The sequence below is a fragment of the Pieris napi genome, chromosome 7 (genome assembly GCF_905475465.1).
Source record: "Pieris napi chromosome 7, ilPieNapi1.2, whole genome shotgun sequence".
NCBI classification, from domain to species: Eukaryota; Metazoa; Arthropoda; class Insecta; order Lepidoptera; family Pieridae; genus Pieris; species Pieris napi.
The window spans coordinates 6821687-6842415 of NC_062240.1; the positions used below are offsets into that span (position 1 = coordinate 6821687).

The 20729-nt window shown below is 33.7% G+C and overlaps 1 protein-coding gene across 1 annotated transcript in view; it reads right to left on the reverse strand.

The window, feature by feature from the left end:
- The window catches only part of LOC125051272 (laminin subunit alpha-1), a 145238-nt gene that overhangs the window by 74228 nt on the left and 50281 nt on the right, over positions 1 to 20729 (reverse strand). Inside the window, exons 4-18 of the mRNA XM_047651483.1 lie at positions 15421 to 15672; positions 13735 to 13896; positions 12697 to 12870; positions 12222 to 12327; positions 11547 to 11749; positions 10454 to 10600; positions 9607 to 9714; positions 9236 to 9398; positions 6851 to 7038; positions 5904 to 6096; positions 3962 to 4050; positions 2999 to 3138; positions 2476 to 2623; positions 1667 to 1823; positions 835 to 996 (exon numbers count right to left, since the gene is read on the reverse strand). Of these exons, the coding sequence (XP_047507439.1) occupies positions 835 to 996; positions 1667 to 1823; positions 2476 to 2623; positions 2999 to 3138; positions 3962 to 4050; positions 5904 to 6096; positions 6851 to 7038; positions 9236 to 9398; positions 9607 to 9714; positions 10454 to 10600; positions 11547 to 11749; positions 12222 to 12327; positions 12697 to 12870; positions 13735 to 13896; positions 15421 to 15672 (2392 nt within the window). The remainder of the gene's footprint in view (positions 1 to 834; positions 997 to 1666; positions 1824 to 2475; positions 2624 to 2998; positions 3139 to 3961; positions 4051 to 5903; positions 6097 to 6850; positions 7039 to 9235; positions 9399 to 9606; positions 9715 to 10453; positions 10601 to 11546; positions 11750 to 12221; positions 12328 to 12696; positions 12871 to 13734; positions 13897 to 15420; positions 15673 to 20729) is intronic.

Sequence of the window (20729 nt, forward strand, 5' to 3'; positions counted from 1 at the left end):
AGGTACTCTCTCGCCACATCTACACTGCTTTTGACCAGTCTTAACGTCTGTAAAAACTACTAGCAAAGCGGAAAAACTGCATATTTCAATATCAATTACCGGGCAATTGCCTGAAACAATGTTTGCAACATTTACCAATTCATAAAGGTCTTCTTATCGCGACTCGTGTATGGTACATAAAGTGATTGTTGTACACAAGTGATCAAACCCGGCGGCGTCTTCCCGGTGGGCCCACATTACGCAAATTGCGACTTGCGCCTCACAGCAATTTTGTTATTATTGTAAACAAACAATCGCTCACTGTGTATTGTTACATTGAATGGGGCTTTGTATGTTAGAATGTGGATTGGTCAGTGTAAGCAACTATCTTTTCCTACTCAGTAGTAATAGGAAAATTAAGTAATTTTGTTCAATCAGTGTTTGTATCCGGAATCTTTGTTCTTCTTTATGCTATTAAATGCTTTCAATAGAAATACCTCGTATTATAATCATTACTAACTAATTAATCAATAGCCTAATGATAATAATTTAATAATCTAATGAACATAACACTTACATTTTTTTACATACTTTTTTCTGATTTTAAGGATACAACATTTTATATGAAAGTATTTACTTGAAAATCCGTTTATCGCAAGTATATTATAATAAAATACAGACATTTTATTATCGACTGATTAATTCCGATATCTTCAATTTTATAGTGATATTTCGATGAGCCGGCATGAAACGTCTATATACAATCAAATTAGATATACATGATAAAATAATGAAGTATTTAAACCACCTATTATAATAAATTATGTTCTCTCTACATATACTTATAGCACCTACCTCTACAGCCGTCAGCAGTAAGGTCCCAGTACTCCAGTTGGCAAGTATCGCAGTGCGGGGGCAAAGCGCCCGCGGTGCATTCACAGGTTCCGTTTTCTGTCTCACACACCGGACTGACAGCTGCTATTCCACAACGGCAGGTCGGACAGCCAGATTCTACATCTATATATAAAAAAATATTGTATATATAAACTCCAATAAAATAAAATACTTGTATAAAAAAATCGAATGTAATAAATTCAAAAATGAGTCTGATTTTGCGTCTATTTAACGTAAGAATTTGTTCAACGTGTTAGACGCAACTCGCACTATCCACTGCAAAGTTTAAACGTCGTATGAAATCATACTTAATCACAAAATAAATATATTTTTCTCTTACTCAGTCTTAGCACTGTCTTGGCAAATTTTGCGTCTATTTACGGTAAGAATTTGTTCAGCCTAAAGCAACGTATGTTTTGGCGGGAATTAAATGGGGCGCTACTAGCTATACTATAACCATTGCAACGTTTAAACATTGTACGTAATTATACTTTTTCATACTAAAATATGTTTTGTCTTATACGGTCTTAGCACTGTCACGGTAAAGCATGGCGCGATAGGCAAACTTCCTTTAACCGTTAAGGCGAGATAAAATTTTATACACACGTAGGTACAGTATTTAACAATAAAATATTATAATGCTTTATCTGTTTGTAAATATAATGATAATCTCTAAAACATTGATGGGATTGAGAATATAGATATAGATAATGAATACACGATACAGGATTTTTTACATTCTCATACAAAGTTATGAATTAAAATGAAAGTTTTAAAATCTACAGATTTTTACCTCCGTATCCTTTTGCACAGGTATCACAGGTTTGTCCGGCCCAACTGGGTGCGCAAGCGCATAGACCTGTACGCGCGTCGCACGCACTCGAGAGCGCACCACGGCCACAGGAACATGACACGCACGAGCCGTCCTCACCTCCAGACCAATAGCCGTCCTGCATTCATCAAATACATAAGGCACCAGATGTAGGGGGTGTTTGAATTGTGTATATAATATCGCATATATACTAAAGTAAACCTTTAAGCGTATATGTTCTACGGCCTATAAAGCATGGATTGAAGTTCAGTGTTTGTAAGTATAGTTGCGATGTTATTAATATGTAAAATAAAGGTAATATGATAACCTTTAGTTAAGAAAGATACCGTTAGTCCTCATATTAATGCGGCCTATATTATTTATGATATAGGTTTAAATGGGGACGGTGTACAGACTTTTCCTAAGTTTACCAAGATGTTGTTTTAACTCTTAGGCCCATATACTAATTTATCTCAAGTCAAAATCTCGTCATGAGCGCTGTCAAATGTCAAATTTCATTCAGAAGAAATAGTTTGACAGTTCTTGAAATTAGATTTAAGTTTGTTTGTCGTTCTAGAATACGGGCCCTAAAGTACTACTAAAAATTTTACGCTAAGAACAATTTAATATAAATATTGCAATTGAAACAATGAAATTCTTGTTTGAAAACTAAAATGTTAAACTTAAAATAATATGTACTTCTTCTATCGTTATGGCCTGTCATAATTTTACATTTTAATGTTGTTAATTTGAATATCAATTATAATTATAATTTTAATTATAAAACCTACCTGACATTGGTCGCATCTCTCGCCTTCGGTATGTGGTGGGCATACGAGACAAGCACCAGTGCTGGCATGGCATGGTCCTCCACCGCATGAACACGGCATACAAGACCCACCAGGCTCGGTAGGTGAGCCCCAGTAGCCGGAGTCACACCTACGAATTATTAAAAGTCAACGGGTTTAATAATATATTTTTTTATTTTAGAAATATTGTACTCAAACCAACTGTTCGTGGCACTTGATAGTTAATTTGGACACAATGATTTTGTGTGTTTGTATGTTGTTTTGCGTTGCTTTATCAACCAGTCATTGGTAAGCGAAAACTGTTTCCTTTTTAAAATTATAAAAGACAAGCTTTTGACAACATTATATATATTTGTGATTCATAATAATAATAATTAAAAGTTTGGTCCCTGTGGCAGTGTACCTTTAATACTGGCAGCAAAAAATAAACGCAAATGCTTTAAGTGTTATAATGTAATGAAATTGTGAAAAAGTATTTAAATAAATGTACATTTAAAAGACTAACATCTCACAATGGTCTCCCGTATATCCATCAGGACACTGGGTGCAGACGAATTCGTCCCCATCAGGTCCAGCGAGTGCGCAGTTTGGACTGAAGTTGTTACTCGCTTCATATAATGGACATGCGCATGGCTTGCACCCACCCTAAAACAGACAAGACAAAAATAAACTAAACTTAAATCAATAAAATCGGTAAATCCGTTTACCGTTAACATAATGTTACCCTATAGCCTTTTTCAATAAATTATGTTTTTTTTCGTGAACCAGTATTTTTTGATATTAAATATACCTATTATTTATATATACATTTAAAATTTAATTAAAAAGGCAATGATTTATAAATAGATTATATAATTGATTTTTATAGTAATCAACTGATTATCGCGACGTAGCAACGCCAGTGTAGGATAAGATTAAAAATTCTATCTATGTTTATGGAATGTTTATCAATATATAAAGTGGTGTTGGAAGAGAATGTTACGAATACCATGGACGACAAATACAACAAGTCCATCCTAAACCAACTAAAGATCACCACAAGAATGTAAACTATCATTTAGAAACGGGTGCTTAATTGGTTTGGCCATATTGCCAGGAGAGAACGGGATGGACGAAGTTGGTAATGGTAGGGAAGAGTGACGGCAAGGGAAGTTGCCTACCCGTTGTTCTGACCAAATTAAGACAATTATTAGTCTCGACATCCCTAATGATCTGTGACGAGCTGAGGATAGAGCAGTGTGGAGGAAGGAAGTCGACGGACTTTACAAGACGGGCACAACATTCCGTGAGAGTCAACTAAGAAGAGGAAAAAGGATACTAATAATTTTAACAGTAGTAATGCTTATAAATTCAAGAAAAACTGTCTTAATCAATTTGGTACAGCTATTGCACGCAAAGTAAAGAAATTGTAAAGCCATAGTAAAAATGGACCAATAAATAAAGCGTTTTTAGAGTATAGTAAACATACCGTGACAGGATTTCCGTAGTGTCCAGGCAGACATCGCTCGCAGTGTGGCCCTGTCGTATTGTGTTGGCACTCACCGCATGGACCATCCACTGAAGACAATTACGATGTGATTTCCAAAAATCGTTATAGCATAATATTGTCTCTGGTTTATTGTACTTCATTTAAATATTCTTTAAGAGATATAAAGAGTAATATGTACCGAATTGTTATCTGTCTATTTGATGTGGTGGCTTTACTAATACTTGTATCTTTTGGAATATACTTTATCTTTACCACTAATAGGAAGATTGTTTCATAGTACTTTAAATTTCGTGATACGTGGTGTAATATAGTATTTATTGCTTAATCATGAATGTCGTCATAAATGAAAACAAAATGGACATCTGCAACCCTGGAAGAGTAACAAATGAGTCGCCATTTACAGATCTTACCCTTTTTCTTAAAGGATAGCGACATTTTCAAATCTAAATTCAGGTGTACAAAAAAAACTATATATTACTCGTCACGTTGTTTGTCAGCTATGGACTCCTAAACAACTGAACCGATTTCAATCAAATTTGCACACCGTGTGCAGTTTGATCTAACTTAAAAGATAGGATAAGCTTACATATATATATATACACGGTGGCCAAAAAGTCGTGGATCAAACGCAAATAGGGGATAGATGAGGTCATCAGCGGCAAAAAATTATTCTACGGGAGGTCTCTAAGGTCAACCCTTGCAGAGTTATGATTCATTTTGGTTTTTATATGAAAATTGACTTTTTTTAATAATTCTTATTGAAATTCGAAAAAATCTACATCCTGTATCTTTTTCATTATATCCACTAGATTGGTACTGATGAGTTCTTGCATTAGACATAATATTTATAGTTGTTTATTGAGTGTATTGAAGATAATATTAAGTTATACGATGTAAAATTTTTTCAAATCATAACTTTTTGTTTATTTCGGACCCCACTGTGAAAAAAAATTACTCTACCGAAAAGTGACCCTGTATTACAAGTTTTGGCGCATTTAATATGGATTCTGAAAAGGTATTACACATGGCCATGAGTCGCTCTAATATCTTTCTAGGACGAAAAATCAACAACGATTCGGACTTATGATAGATTATTTACCTACCTGTGACCAGTACTGTGTGAATCAGACTAAATTCAAAAACTTGGACAGATGGCTGGAGGGTTACATAGGAATTTGATTAGACGGTGCAGATTAAGTATTATGGTCAGAGTCAGGAATTTTGAGCATATTTTATTGTAAAATATTTTGTTTCCTACAAGCAACCATTGAGAAATAATTGTTTTAATACAATTATTATTTCACAATCGTTGTTAGGGCCACTTTTCGGTGGAGTAATTTTTTTTCACAGTGGGGTCCAAAGTAAAGAAAAATTTATGATTTGAAAAAATGTTATATCGTATCACTTAATATTATCTTGAATACACTCAATAAACCACTATAAATAGTATGTCTAACGCAAGAACTCATCAGTACCAATCTAGTGGATATTATGAGAAAGATACAGGTGTAGATATTTTCGAATTTTAAGAAGAATTAGTAAAAAAAAGTCAATTTTCATATAAATACCAAAATAAATCATAACTCTGCAGGGGTTGACCTTAGAGACCTCCCGTGGAACAATTTTTTGCCGCTGATGACCTCATCTATCCCCTATTTGCGTTTGATCCACGACTTTTTGGCCACCCTGTATAATTCTACTGTACGTGTGTATGTCCCTGAACTCCTCTGAAACGGCTGGACCGATTTAAATGATTTTTTTGTATGCGTTTGCGTGAAGCCCTAAATGGTTCAGATTAACAAATCAGCCCGGCAGATGGCGCTGCAGTCGGTACTTTTATACTTTGTTTAATATCCTAATCCCTTGAAATATCATGCAGGACAACGTCTGTCGGGGCCGCTATAGGAGGGGTTCAATATACCTGTATTACACCCAGCGTGCATATTACACCCGCAAGGCACGCACTCAAAGGAAGGTTGGCTGCCGGAAGCCCTCTTGATCTTCACGTGGGTCCAAGAACATTTGGAACAGTGCGGACCCTCGTAACCGTTGGGACATACGCAAACCTCTTTAGCGCTGTGGGAACTTCTGATTTCGACGCCTTCTAATCTTACCTGAGAAAATGTACAAATTACTAAAGTTTTCTCGTCCAAGGTTGATTTAAGAACTGGCAGTAAATTTGAATGTAGAAGAAGAACATACAATCTAATTTTAATATAAAATATATTTGTGAGATACATTGTGTTTCCGTGCAATGGCCAAGTCAATGTATTTATAAAAAAACATAAAAGATTTGTAATATTGTTATGGTCAGTATAAGATGTTGTTAGGTTATGTAATTACGTAATAACATAAGATAGAAGGTAACTTAAGTAGGGACTGAATTAATTAACCAACTTGGTGTTACAGGATCTCACAACTTTTTTCCGTAAAAGCACTGCTTTGCGAGAGTTATGAAACCTAGCATTAGTTAAGTTACATATATATATATATATATATATATATATTAGTTAATAATGAGAAGCGCAAACCAATAGCCCTTTAGTTTTTACCACGCTCGTAAATTGTATTTTAACATTCTCGTTTCCGATAATGTCGAATAACATAAGTGTTATTTAGATTTGTTTGTTTGTTGTTAGCGTCGCAACCCCATTAACCCGTAATATTATGTTCGTTATATGCTCATATTTTAAACTATTAAAGTCCGTTGTTACCCAACTTCAAGGAATTTTTTTAATATATCCACTATCCATTCAAAAAACCGCCACCAAACTTAATTTCGAGTAACAAGACAAGAAGAGAAGAAAACAACGTATATTACAACAAATCTAAACTGACTATATCTTATTTACTTTATTATTATTATACCTCATCCTGATCGTTATGAAAGTGTGCTCGTATCATGACACTGCGCAGGTCACTGAGGACGTCCAACATTTGACTTCTCGTCGCAACTTCACTCTCCTGGTACCAGCTGCCCTCACGGAGTGAAGCGACTAACTCCAGCTGCCCGGCGTTCTCGTGACTGCTGTTTATGTATGTTAGTTTTTTACCACCTGCAATTTAAGTGCTAGAATAAGTAGTTTGTCAGAAATAATATTTGTCGTAAAAATATCAATGGACCTTGCATATTCGGGCGGACACGTATATAGACAAATCACAGGAAACATTTTATCGTCAAAAAGAGTTTTTAATATTAATAAAGCTATTAATGAAGAAGTTTTAATAAGTGTGAAGTGTTCTATAAATTGTCTCTATACAAATTCTTAAAACTATATAGGCATGAGCCATAAACAATAAACCCATCAAACTTTGCGACTTCTTCGATTGTAAATGTTTTATCTACTAATATTATAAGAGGATAGATTTTATTCTTTGTTTGTTGGTTTGCATTGAATAAGCTCCAAAACAACAGGACTGATTTGAATAAAATATTTTACCAGTAGAATCCTTTATCTTATATACAGGGTGGCCAAAAAGTCGTGGATCAAACGCAAATAGGGTATAGATGAGGTCATCAGCGGCAAAAAATTGTTCTACGGGAGGTCTCTAAGGTCAACCCCTGCAGAGTTATGATTTATTTTGCGTTTTATAAGAAAATTGACTTTTTTTTACTAATTCTTATTAAAATTCGATAAAATCTACATCCTGTATCTTTTTCATAATATCCACTAGATTGGTACTGATGAGTTCTTGCTTAACACATACTATTTATAGTTGTTTATTGAGTGTATTGAAGATAATATTAAGTTACACGATATAATTTTTTTTCAAATCAAAACTTTTTGTTTACTTCGGACCCCACTGTGAAAAAAAATTACTCTACCGAAAAGTGACCCTGTATTACAAGTTTTGGCGCATTTAATATGGATTTTGAAAAGGTATTACACATGGCCATAAGTCGCTCTAATATCTTTCTAGGATGAAAAAACAACAACGATTCGGACTTATGAAAGGTTATTTACCTACATGGGACCAGTACTGTGTGAATCGGACTAGATTCAAAAAATTGGACAGATGGCTGGAGGGTTACGTAGGAATTTGATTAGACGGTGCAGATTAAGTATTATGGTCAGAGTAAATTTTATTTTTCACAGTGGGGTCCAAAGTAAAGAAAAATTTATGATTTGAAAAAATGTTATATCGTATCACTTAATATTATCTTGAGTACACTCAATAAACAACTATAAATAGTATGTCTAACGAAAGAACTCATCAGTACCAATCTAGTGGATATTATGAGAAAGATACAGGATGTAGATATTTTCGAATTTTAAGAAGAATTAGTAAAAAAAAGTCAATTTTCATATAAAACCAAAATAAATCATAACTCTGCAGGGGTTGACCTTAGAGACCTCCCGTAGAACAATTTTTTGCCGCTGATGACCTCATCTATCCCGTATTTGCGTTTGATCCACGACTTTTTGGCCACCCTGTATATATAATGAAAATGGTCTTCGTTTGAGGCTCAATCACGCCTAAACCACTGATCGTATCGACATGAAACTACCACCATTCGATGCGAAATTTTTCCTAGATGGCTATTTATTTATTAAATTCCAACGTTCCTTCATTTTTTTATTGCTGTTTTACTTTTATGAAAATTTATCCATACGGACTTCACCGCGGAAACATTCGGGGAGGCTTCCTAGAACCTCTAAACGTCAACATCTGTTAAAAACTCGATTTTCGAAATATTTCAATTTTCTTAGCGGGAAGTTAAAAAGAAGAATAATAAAAATATGAAAAAAAAAAAAAAAACATTATTTTAATTCGTCCAGCAAAGCGGGCGCGAAACGGCTAGTACCTTATATAAGCTATATAATATTTATTTTAAAGTTAGGTTTTTGCGTGTAATTATGATAGTTTAACCCAAGGTGACAAGGTGAAACTAGGTGAAACTATTGACAAGTTACAACAAGAGCAAAGTTACATATAAAATTTATAGAAGACATCAACAGTCCGCTTATGATATTCCTAATATTTTAAAGGCCGGCAACGCACTTGCGAGACTTCTGGCAATGTGAGTGTCAATGGGCGGTATCACTTAACACTTAACACGTGAGCTTCCTGCCCGTTTGCCTCCTAATACATAAAAAAACATACTAACTGATATTCGTTTTGCATGTAAACGTCTATTTACCGAGAAAAGCTTTAGGCTATCGAACATGGTGCTATGGCCGAATTAAGAAACTGCAGAGCTAGTTATAAATAATCATATTGGTTGTCACAAAGACCTGAAGATCAACGTACCATGAGATATTAGAATGAAGTCTGGTCCAACAGTTGGGCTTCCACCAGTATCACCTCGCGCTACGCCCCAATACAGACTGGCTCGGATCTCTCCCCCATACACTTCCAGTTGTTCTCCACTGTACGTGTTTGTCAACCAGTAGAATGACTCCCAACCTTCTACCTAAAGAAATCAAAATTGTTTGACAGTTCTTGACATTAGATTGAATGACATTCGTGATTACGGGCGTTGGCCTGTGGTGCTGTACTTACAATGGTACATTTAAAAAAAATTAGGATCTTGTTCTGATCTCTTTCAATTCGCCTTCTCCTAGTAAATCCCTGTATCTTTACTTTAAAAGTGAATAAAATACATTTACACAAACACATACCTCATAAGTGATGAGGAAAGGTTTCCCCTGTTCATCCAGTGAGGGTTCCATGGTCTCTTGGAGATCGTCGTCGCTGATTGCCCAGGACTCACCCAGAGGCAACACCACCTTTCTTCCAGAACGAACATTATTACTATTTTAAACATTTTAAAATCGCATAACATTATAAATATTAATTACTAAGTAACTAACTAATAATAAGTTGCTAAGCTCAAAACTCGAAGAGAGCTGGACCAATTCAATTTTTTTAAATTTATTCCTTGAACTCTGAAGAAGTTTATGGAGTAAAACACAGAAATACTTAAAAACCAGTTTCATACAAAATCGAATTAAGGCAAAACGAAACGTTCGCGGGGGCAATTATCTACTATATAAAAATAAGTCGGGTTTTCCTTCCTGACGCTATAACTCCAGAACGCACGAACCGATTTCCACGGTTTTGCATTCGTTGGAAAGGTCTCGGGTTTCGTGAGGTTTATAGCAAAGAAAATTCAGGAAAAATTTCAACAGAAAAGCGGGATCACCAAACGAAATGTTACATAAAACGAAGCCATCTGGTGGCGAAACGGAGTTCGCCGAGTTTGCTAGTTGTTTAATAATAAAATCTATAACTGGTCCCTGACCAGAGTTCTCTTATGAGAGAGGTGATTTTTAGGTAATAATTGCTCCTGAACTTTCTCTGTTTTTCTTTGAATTTTTTTTGTATTGTCCATTTCTGAAGCTAGTCCACAGGTTATATATATCTATATACCACAAAGCTAGTTATTTAAAATGAATCAAAGGAGTGATGATTAACAATGTTATCAACCGTATCACACAATTGTTATCAATTACTTATCAAACTCACGTCTGGATAGGGGTGGGGTCGTCGATCGATGCGGCATGAGTCGGCAAGGTGTGAACAGTAACACGGGAGACAGCCTTCTAGTATATCAGCACTGAGGCCAAAAAAACCCGGCGCACACTCATCACAGCGCTCGCCAATCACGTTGGTCTGGAATTATTTGAATTAAGAATGTTTACAACAAAGATATTGAAATACTTTTAAAGTTACAGACAAGGTTTAGGCTGAAACAATTTTCGTATAAAAACGAAGTGATTTCTTATAGGAAACGGGATGTTTGCTGTATAATAAATCTACCGCCCATACGCACTCACTGTTAGAAGGCTCGCACTCTCTATCGGATTTTCTTCAAGTATTGTTTTTAAAGGTATACTATCTTAGAACAATGACTCTCGTATGCAAAATGCAATACGTTTTTGACATACTGAACACAAACTATTAAATTAAATTATTGATTATGATTATAGACCTAAAACAGTGTAACTAATCTTTTTAAAAAACAGTGTAACTAATCTTTTTAAAGTTATACTTCTTTAGGCGCGTTATGAAAAATTGATGAGAGTGAAATTTTACGATGCGCGCGCACCGTGACACAAAATTATCAGTATGAAGTTGCCCACTAACGATTTCTTTTTAAACCAGACGGGCGCCGAGCGTGCGCGAGCGAGATGGGAATACGACAATGTACAAATAAAAAGAAATAGAATATGCGTGAAGTTAGCAGCTATGCCAAGAATTTTGAATGACCTTTGTCCTTTTAAACAAATAAAGGAGTTTCAATTATTTTTTCAAAGAAATAAAGCAATGCTTTTTCACAAAGACATATTGTTACTTAGTTCAAAGGTTATGAAACATACCTAGTTATTAAATTGAATGAATAATATAATAAAATAATAAATAATAGTTATTATTATTAATATTAATTGAATAATATACTAAATATTAAATATTATTAAATTATTAACGTTGAATATTTATTATTTATTATTTTTTTTAAATACAGAAAGCCAAAGAAGTATAACTTACGCGCGTACATATTAAGTACACGCACCCTTTTTTTTATAAACGATAAGACAGTAATTTCAAATATACTCACTTTGCACTCACAGATGTCATCACACACTCGGTTGGAATCTACAAGACCCCTCGGATCACATTTGCATGTTGGGGTTGTGATCTCCACTACACAGTTGGGAAAGACTGCGTTAATGTCCTCGCAAGACTCGCATTTGGGTCCAGAGAACCCAGGGTGGCACGCACACAATACCCGTTGATGGTTTCTGTCCCAGATACATGACCCTAGAAAATATCGATGATTTCACAACTGCAATTGCTATGATACTCATAACACTATTGGAAATCTTATAGTGTGATAGTTACGAATGATACTTGCCAGTCGTAACAGCTACGATCCGTTTACTGTCTTTTAAAATAATACAACTCATAGGAATGATGATTACTAATACTAAGTTTAAAGCTTTTAAATTGTGTTTGTCTAACACGCAATTCGTACAAAAAAATACAAGATTTAATGTGACAAGCAAACATAGCAAATATGAAAAGATAAAAAAAAATTAAACCAAAAAATTTAATTATAAAAACTGGATAAAATTAGGTGCCACACACAAATCCTTTTTTTAATCGCAAGAATATTAATGTTAAGACTTAGTGAAAGGTAGAACAGAAAATTCTTTGATTTTCGTAGTCGACAGAAATTAGCTACAATACAATTAATCAGCTTATCAAAATCGCAATAAAAACTATAGATTACCATCAGAGCCCTCAGGGTCGCAGTCGCAAGGCACGCACGGTCCATCAGGTATGGCGTTGTAGAAACCCACCAAACAGTGGTCGCATAATGGTCCAGCACGATTTTCCTGTAATAAAGTGAAAATACCTGTTATTGTCCTAAAATATTTAAGACGATCATATGAAATAACCAAATATGGTTAAAACGTCAAACCAAGCCGTATATATTGTGAAGGCAGCTTTTATTGTAGGTCTATCAATAATTTTAACTTATACATTATATTAAAAAAAAAATACAGTTTTTTATGAGTTATTAAGTATGACAAGTATTCTGTGGAGTTCCGAACTTTTGACGAACAAACTTTTCTTGAAGATTAAACGTTAAACGTGGTGTTTGTTCAAACATGTTCTTTGCAAATGCATGATAGTGCTTTTCAGCTTGGTTTGGATTCGGAAAAGGATATTGCAGAAACACAATACCATAGATAAGTCCTTACCGTACAATTAACACAAAGTATATCTCCGTTGTCGTCGAACGTGCATTCTCCTCTTTCCCCACAGGCGCAATCCCTGGCAGCCTCGCAGGGCTCGTGAGGACGCCATTTTGATCCGGAGCAGCAACGTTGACAATGACCGCCACAGGTATCGTGCTGACAGTCGCATTTAGCACCCTGAAAGGAAAATATTGTTTAAATATTGTTGTTTATTGTAATACATATTATGTTGCTCCAACTTATCGTTGCTTTAGTGACTATTAACTCTATATATTTAGTCTCGAAAACATTGATTTACTTCAAAGCAATTACATTTTACTTTAGACTAAAAAAAATAGTATATCCTTTTGCATTATTACAGAATTCAAGTGAATGACTTTGCAAGATTTAATTAGCTATCATGGCATAATAATATAACGCAAATACTTTTATTTTTATCAACAGAATGTAGATGTGGATATGATACATGCATGTACCAAGGTATTAGATAGTGAACATGTAGTAAATATAGTTACGGCAAATTTCGTTATGGATGTTAATTAAGTATTTATTAGTAACTAGCTGGCCTGGCGAACATCGTACCGCCTAACAGTTGATTCTTTATTTTTTTTTAAACTTATTCTGCTATTCGGGACACCGGTCTAGCTTGTAAGATAAAAAAAAGAAAGTTGATAAGACAACAAATACATTATGTCAAAAAATAAAAATTTACCTTCCCGGCACCCCTCCACTAACATTTGAACTTTATGATATGGTATTAAAGTTCAAATTGACTTTTAAGTATTATTACGAATATTTTGTATGGGAATATAGAAAAGTGTTGTTTTTAGACTTTTTTACTCAACTTTTTTTATTTTTCTCTACGTAAGAACCATCCTCGTACTTCAAGGAATATTATTAAAAAAAAATCAGACAAATCGGTCAAGCCGTTTTCATGTTATGTCGTGACAACGGAAAACGGGTTTAATTTTTATATATATAGATAAAGTACTGTTGTATAGAGGTTTTTGTTAGTAATAAATGTTGTCTATGTCTAAGTACCTTTCGGTCCACGTTGCAGTGAGTAGCATGTCCATGGCAGAGACATCTAGCGGCCAGGGTCAACTCTCGAACGGTATAGTAATGGTGAGGCTCTGGGTGCGTCGCGCGAAACGACACGCGCACGCGCCGTGCGCTCACTCCTTCACCTATTGCTATGTGCATCTGGAAAGTTAATAGTGACATTTTATCTTCTATCTATCATCTTTAGACTGTAAAGGCCTTAATAATACAAGAACGTTTCTAAGATAATCGATGTTACATTAAGATATTCGGAGCCAAACTTTCCAGAATACAACGAGAATGAACTTGTGCAAGAGCTACTTAGTATTTATAATATTCAATTTATATAATGGCAGTTAATTAAGACAGAATACACCAATTGTATTGTAAATGTAGTCATCGATTGGCGGAAACCATTTACTTTGACAATAGGCATATTTTATCCAACCAAATCGTTAAATTAGAGTAAATAGTGATATACAATATAGAGACACTTAAAAAGTACAGTATACACAACAAGATTACACCAACTGATAATATCTAGTTATCGTCACATTTTTTTTAATACCGACGAGTCGGCCGCTCTACTCTACTGTTAGGGCCGATTTACATTATCTTAGTGTTTAGGAGAGTGCTTTAGTAGGTACAACTTGAAAGGCAAGTTCTTTAGCGTAGCGTTTACTAAAGCAAGTAGCGTTTACATGTTTCAACTAAAGTACTATCCTAAAGCACTCTCCTAAACACTAAGAGAATGTAAATCGGCCTTTATACATAGTTAACTACTCCGGAGAGTAGGTGTCAAAGTTCTGCGACACAACCACTAGCCGATACGTTATAAGAATAACACATTTAGAATGGTTCAAAATTGTTTCAGGCGCACTTATTAATTTGTACAATAAAAACATTGTTAATTATTTATTATGTTTGCTATATTGAAGAAATAAAGATTTTTTCATTTCAAGATTTCTTATCGCTTATATTCGAGTAATTTTTGATTTTGATTAAACCTGATGATTATCATTACTAATTTTAATAGTGTCTACACTTACTGCTCTATGTTAATTGTTAGTTGTTACTGACTACTGTCAGTTAATATTTTGTCTTTAGTAGAAAATAGTTTCTTTATAGAATCTATACAACTAAATGAAATTAAAAGAAAAAACGCCCCTGAATTACACACATTTCTTTATCTCTTATGAGTGTTCATCAGTTGATATCGAACATACTTGTTTTGATGAGTAATACACACAGGTGATGTCACTTTTAAATTCTGTTTCCGAAAGTAATTTCCCGCTTAACTATGGAAAATTGACTAAAAAATATAGAGATACCTCTCAATAGGTTTCAATAAATTCTGATTACAAATTCACCCGTTGTTAATGTGACCTCGCAAAAACTTAGTTTCGATTGTTATTTCATTAGTATCATTTTAGAAAAAAAAAAAAATCGTGACTCATATAATCTCTCAATATATCTCGTTTCGTTTGTATAACCACGAAAAATTAGAATTATAATTAGAATAAAATAAATGTTGCGTATAAAATATTGAACACAGGCACCATGGAACATGGAATTTTTTGTTAAAATATAGTCATTAAATAAACTAGGTAAGCGTTGCGTACAAAAATGCACTTAACTAAACTTTTATTACATGTCAATACCTACTACAATTGAATGTATACAGACCTCTCCATTTTCCAATGGTTTGGGATTCGCAAACTGCGTAGAACATGTCACTTTCTCCTTGCCTTTTGCTCTGGCCTTCCGGCGTTTCCGCTCTGGTCGTAAGTCCCACAGGCGCTTGCAATGCTCCCTATCTCCGAAGGCTCTGATCATACGCCAATCATCTCCTCCTAGAGTATGGGATACCTCCAATGACCACGCCAGGGGCCGAGGCGAGGGACCCGACTTTATAATGACGTGTAGTAGCTCCATTTTCTGAAGAGAAATTAAATGATTTTTTAATCTACAAGTTTTGTAAGGCTCGATTTATATTAAAACTAAATACTTGAAAGATGTAGGAAAAGGCTGCATTATTGTGACACAGGAAAATAGCACTGAATATTGAGATTTTTTTTAAACAGCCTCACATAGTGAGTTCTCATATTTGGATTCTTTGTTTTGTTTATGGTTTGGTGTGTTATTTTGTTTCTTACTTTAACTTATGAAAGCTATATTAGCGTGAATCCAACTCAAATAAAATCCCATTAAAAGTGTTGTCTTAAAAAAATATTTGAATTTTATCAGATTTAGTAATTATTTATTCAGATCAGACTTAAAGCATAAAGTATATTTTGTATGAAATATAGACCATTTTAATGTAACTTAACAACACCATTAGGCAAAAATAGTATGTTTATCTATCTCAGAGAGAAACTAAGAACCCATAGTCGTGATTTTAGCTCTTACAAAGACACATTGTTTGCAATGTTTTAACTTAACAAATAGAATATCGGCGCTATCTATGCACTATTCCCTCGGAGTCCATTAAAAATACAAACAGAGGCAAGTCTGGCTGAAACTGAATTAGTTAAGCGTGTGTCGCCTATTAGCGCGCAATAGGGTTGACAAAAAATGAATTTTTAAACGATTTATTCGGGACGGTAACCTACAAGAATAATAACAAAGGGTTTTCATAAGCTCTGGCGCTGATTTTTAATAGACATAACAAGTCGAAAGGGGTTTGATTAAATTAAGATTTTGCATGTAAAATAAATTGTTGTACCTATCTATATCAAACAAATGCATCTGAAGTGTCAACGTATCCTAGACATTTAATACTAGTAAAAAGCTTAGAATAAATTTGTAGTGTCTAATAACCGGAGGACCAAACAAATTAACAAATATTAATCAATAGCCAAGTTAGAAGTCAAGCACAGAAAAATAAAAAGAAAACTTGTAGAGGTAAAAGGTAGGTGGTCTTTCGCAATAAAAAAAAGGGTGCGTGTACTTATGTACGCGCGTAAGAAGTTATACTTCTTTGGCATTATGAAAAATAGTTTTTGATTGCATGCAAATAATTAATTACAATTAAATAATCAAAGACTGGAAAAGGAGTCATTATAGTCAATAAAGTTCAGTTTACATTTGAAAAATTAAATAAATAAATATTTACTATTATTTCTTACATTAAGTGTAAGATAAATTCTATTATTATTCGAATGTTGTTTTTAAATTATGTCCAATGCCGTAGCATCTTCCGTCCATATTACAGGAATACAGTAATGCCACAGCCCTGCGTGTGGGAACGATGTGGCCGTAAGAAAAACAATTTGTTTGTCTTTACTGTGGTATTGTGAAGTTTAAAGCTACAAAGTGGCAAAGCAAATAATTGGAAACTATTTTTAGCGTCATATCTATTCTCTACATGTTTACCTATTACGTTTGTTCGTAGAAGCTAATTTTATAAATAGATAGAGACAGTATTTCGGTGTGTACTTTCTTAAGGTAAACTTCACTAATAGTTTATAGGAATCCGAAAACGACAACTTTTGACATCGTTTTTAATTCTAGTTAGAACGGATAGATCGAGTATTTTTTTGTAGTTATAAATATGCAATACCTCCATCAAAATTACGCCCTTGTGCCCATATCTCTTGTAATCTCTAGGTTAAAACATCTGCAATCTTTAGTATATAGAACGACATTATTAAATTTAATCTAGTAACAGTTTACCTAAACCAAGATATAAATAAAAATATGTATCAGTACACTAAGTAGTTAATCCATATACATAAATCAAACCTAATGATAACACATGTTGTAAATATAATGGCATTATTTTGTTTAAGTTGTACAAGAGACATAATATTGTGTATTCTATATAAACCGCAGTATATATAGTAGATCTATCTCAATCCATCTCTCGTAATCTTAGCCCAAACAAATTGCACGAAATTCCGCTGTAAGCGGATCCTCAATGTATTTACGATTAATAAAATCTATACAATGAGAGTAAATTCCAAGCCGTTTCCCAATGGATCCTATTTAGTGTTTCCCATAAGAACACAACACATTCTCCCATCGACTGGTAATAAATCACGCGCTTGAGCCTTATGAGGCCCTCGCAAAAACCGCAAGGATGGCCGACAGATGCCGCTAGCTTCGTTAGTTCAGCCTTACATGGAGGAAATGGAATGCTTTCCTTCAAGTATTGATTAAACTGATTTTATCATTTACAAATTTTCTAAGGATAAATCTAAATGTAATCATATTCTTCCAGTGCTAAAAATATCCAGATCTAATTTGCGATATAGTAATATGTAATATAATACCAAATACTATAAATTTATAAAATTATTTCTAAAATTAACATTGAGTTTATGTTTATTATTACCAAAAATGTGGCTATTTTAAAACAAAACAAAAATTCGCAAACAAAACCAATTCCCACTATCAACGGCTACTATCCTGATAAGATATCGGTGATAAGTCGTCTCAGTGTACCGCGTAACTTTGAGAATGATATACATAAAAAATTCTCTAGCTACATAAAATCGGGTCAACGTTAATTGACGTTGGTTTTGACACCTTGTACTTGATATAATGTCAAAGGCTGATGCTGGTCCAAGTCTCCAGGGGGTAAGAGTAGAACCTCGATACTCCTACGACAAAAATAGAGGTAAAAGTAGAAGTGTGGATTTCGTGTATGTAAACTCAGCGTACGTTGGAAGTGTGAATGATGTGAACCAAAGTCGATTGGAGCCTCCTCCCACTACGTAAGTAATAATAATATTTTGTAGAAGGAAGTCTATAAGATTATTGTGGCAAATATCTTTCCTACAATATAACGTATATCTTTATATGACTACTACCCATTTAAGTGTGTAACTAGACGTTTTGAGCAGGTTTCCTATTGGTGTGGTTAAATTTTACATAACACCTAGGACTAATTGTAATCCCATTAAAGCAAAATCGCATTTAATTTCTAATGAATGACGTCATCTTGTCATTGATTAGAAATTAAAATGAATCATGTTGAGATTGTCTGTAATGGATAGATTTTTAATCATCCCGCCCTTCTAGTTTTGATTTCCTGATTATAGTGAGGAGTAAAATAATAATATCTATAAAAATAATTTACCTAGATCTTATATAGAGCAATACTTTGTAACGTAACCATACTATTATTATCTATGAAGCTTGACAATATAGGCTTTGTCTATTAGCGATATCGTATTATCTATGAAGTATGTATTTCGATAAAGCACTTTTTATCTGCAGCTGCGAAACATATTTAATATCTGTCTTAATTCGATGTTTTTGATAAACACTAAAAGCAATGTTTTTTCACAATAATAGAATAATAAAATCTATATTCCAATGTTTTATATCTGTCCTATAAGTATAAAACTATTAAATTATTATTTAAAAATTTTTTTTCAAAAACATCCCGTAATAAATCCGCGAATAAATTTAGTTAATTTATAAGCAACTAAATTTTCAGGGTGATCAGAGAGCAGTACTGGGCATGTTCCAAGTGGCCAATGGGTCAACGTATCCTGGCCATCACTGTGGGCGTTCTTCTTGGAACCGTCATCGGTCTTACCATCCTCGTGGTAATCAGGGGTGATGATGACCACTTTCCCGACATCTTGCGGAGAGTGCCAGTAGAAGACTGATTGGTTTAACAGTAAAAAATGCTTAATGACTACGTGCGAGCGTTTGCAAATGGGAAAAAAAGTATGAAAGTTTAATATAAAATAAATAAAAATGTCAATCTAAATGTATATTAAGACTAACAATTAATTGAAAACAGAACTGACTAGTAGAAGACAAAAAAATAGAAGGAAAGAAATGAATTAAGAAACAAATGAACTTACTTCTTGTATTTATAAGATCTAATTTTGGTTTTCGGTTAAAAAACTCCAAAAATTATGAGTACAAGCAGGTTTTTGATTTTGTTAGCAAAATTTATATTTTTGTAAAAAAGACTACAAGATATCTACGTATATCTGATTCGTCAAGATAAGATGGCTTATCCTAGCGAAATAAACAGTTTTCAATTTACACCATTATGATACGGCCATGGAACATTCTAAAAATAAACTATTGATGTTTGTCAAACACTCAGTCATAATATAAATTAATTAATTTGTAAATTAAGGTAATTTTAAATAAAAACTGTCTACGTTATCGTCCAATAATTCTTATCATATTTACTTTCAAAAAACTTCAATAAATCTTTTGTTCCTTTTTTACTTTATAACCGGAAACTATTTCTTAGTTTCAAATCGTAAAATAGGCTAAGGTTAATAGGGTAGGTAGGTTTTCAAATTGGTTTATAACTATTACTACTTATCAATCTTATGTTTTCGTACCATTATCTGAAGTAATACATTGTGTGTTGAGCTAAACCAAAAAATTCACTACATTTACTGGTTCACAGCCTCAGTGTAGATGTTTTAAATTTGTTTTCTGATCTATAGTTTTAACTAAATGTCTCATTGTATCCTTAAATATTAATGCACAACTGAGGACAGATGTAATGTATGTACTTACAGAAATTAAACACAATTCGAAACAAAGATTTTGGCATTTCATTCGAAATTCATATTTTCTCTACCCTTACCTTTATCTTTTTTAAATCCGAGGTAAAACAGCTTTTGGCTAACACATTCTAGATAACTAGAAAGGCCCACTAAAACCTCATCAAGTTATTTATACCAACATTGCCGAACTAATAGCTGGAGAGCTAGTGAACCCTGGGAGTAACGGTCTCCCTGTAAGGTTAGAAATTTGTATACTTACGATTTATGACATGCTAAGAGCAATAGCCATGACCTGGCAGGCGTCAGCCCTGCACGTCATCAGCCCCTTTATTTTTTGGACTGTTAAGTAAATTGAGTTTCAAAACTTGTTTCTGTAAATTTGAAAATTTAATAGGATAAAGTTTATTTATTGTATATCTTAAAAAAAAATTGACAGGCGATTACAATAAGCAGAAGTATATGACAGATCAATTAGAAAACGTACATTTGATGAGGTAAAATAAA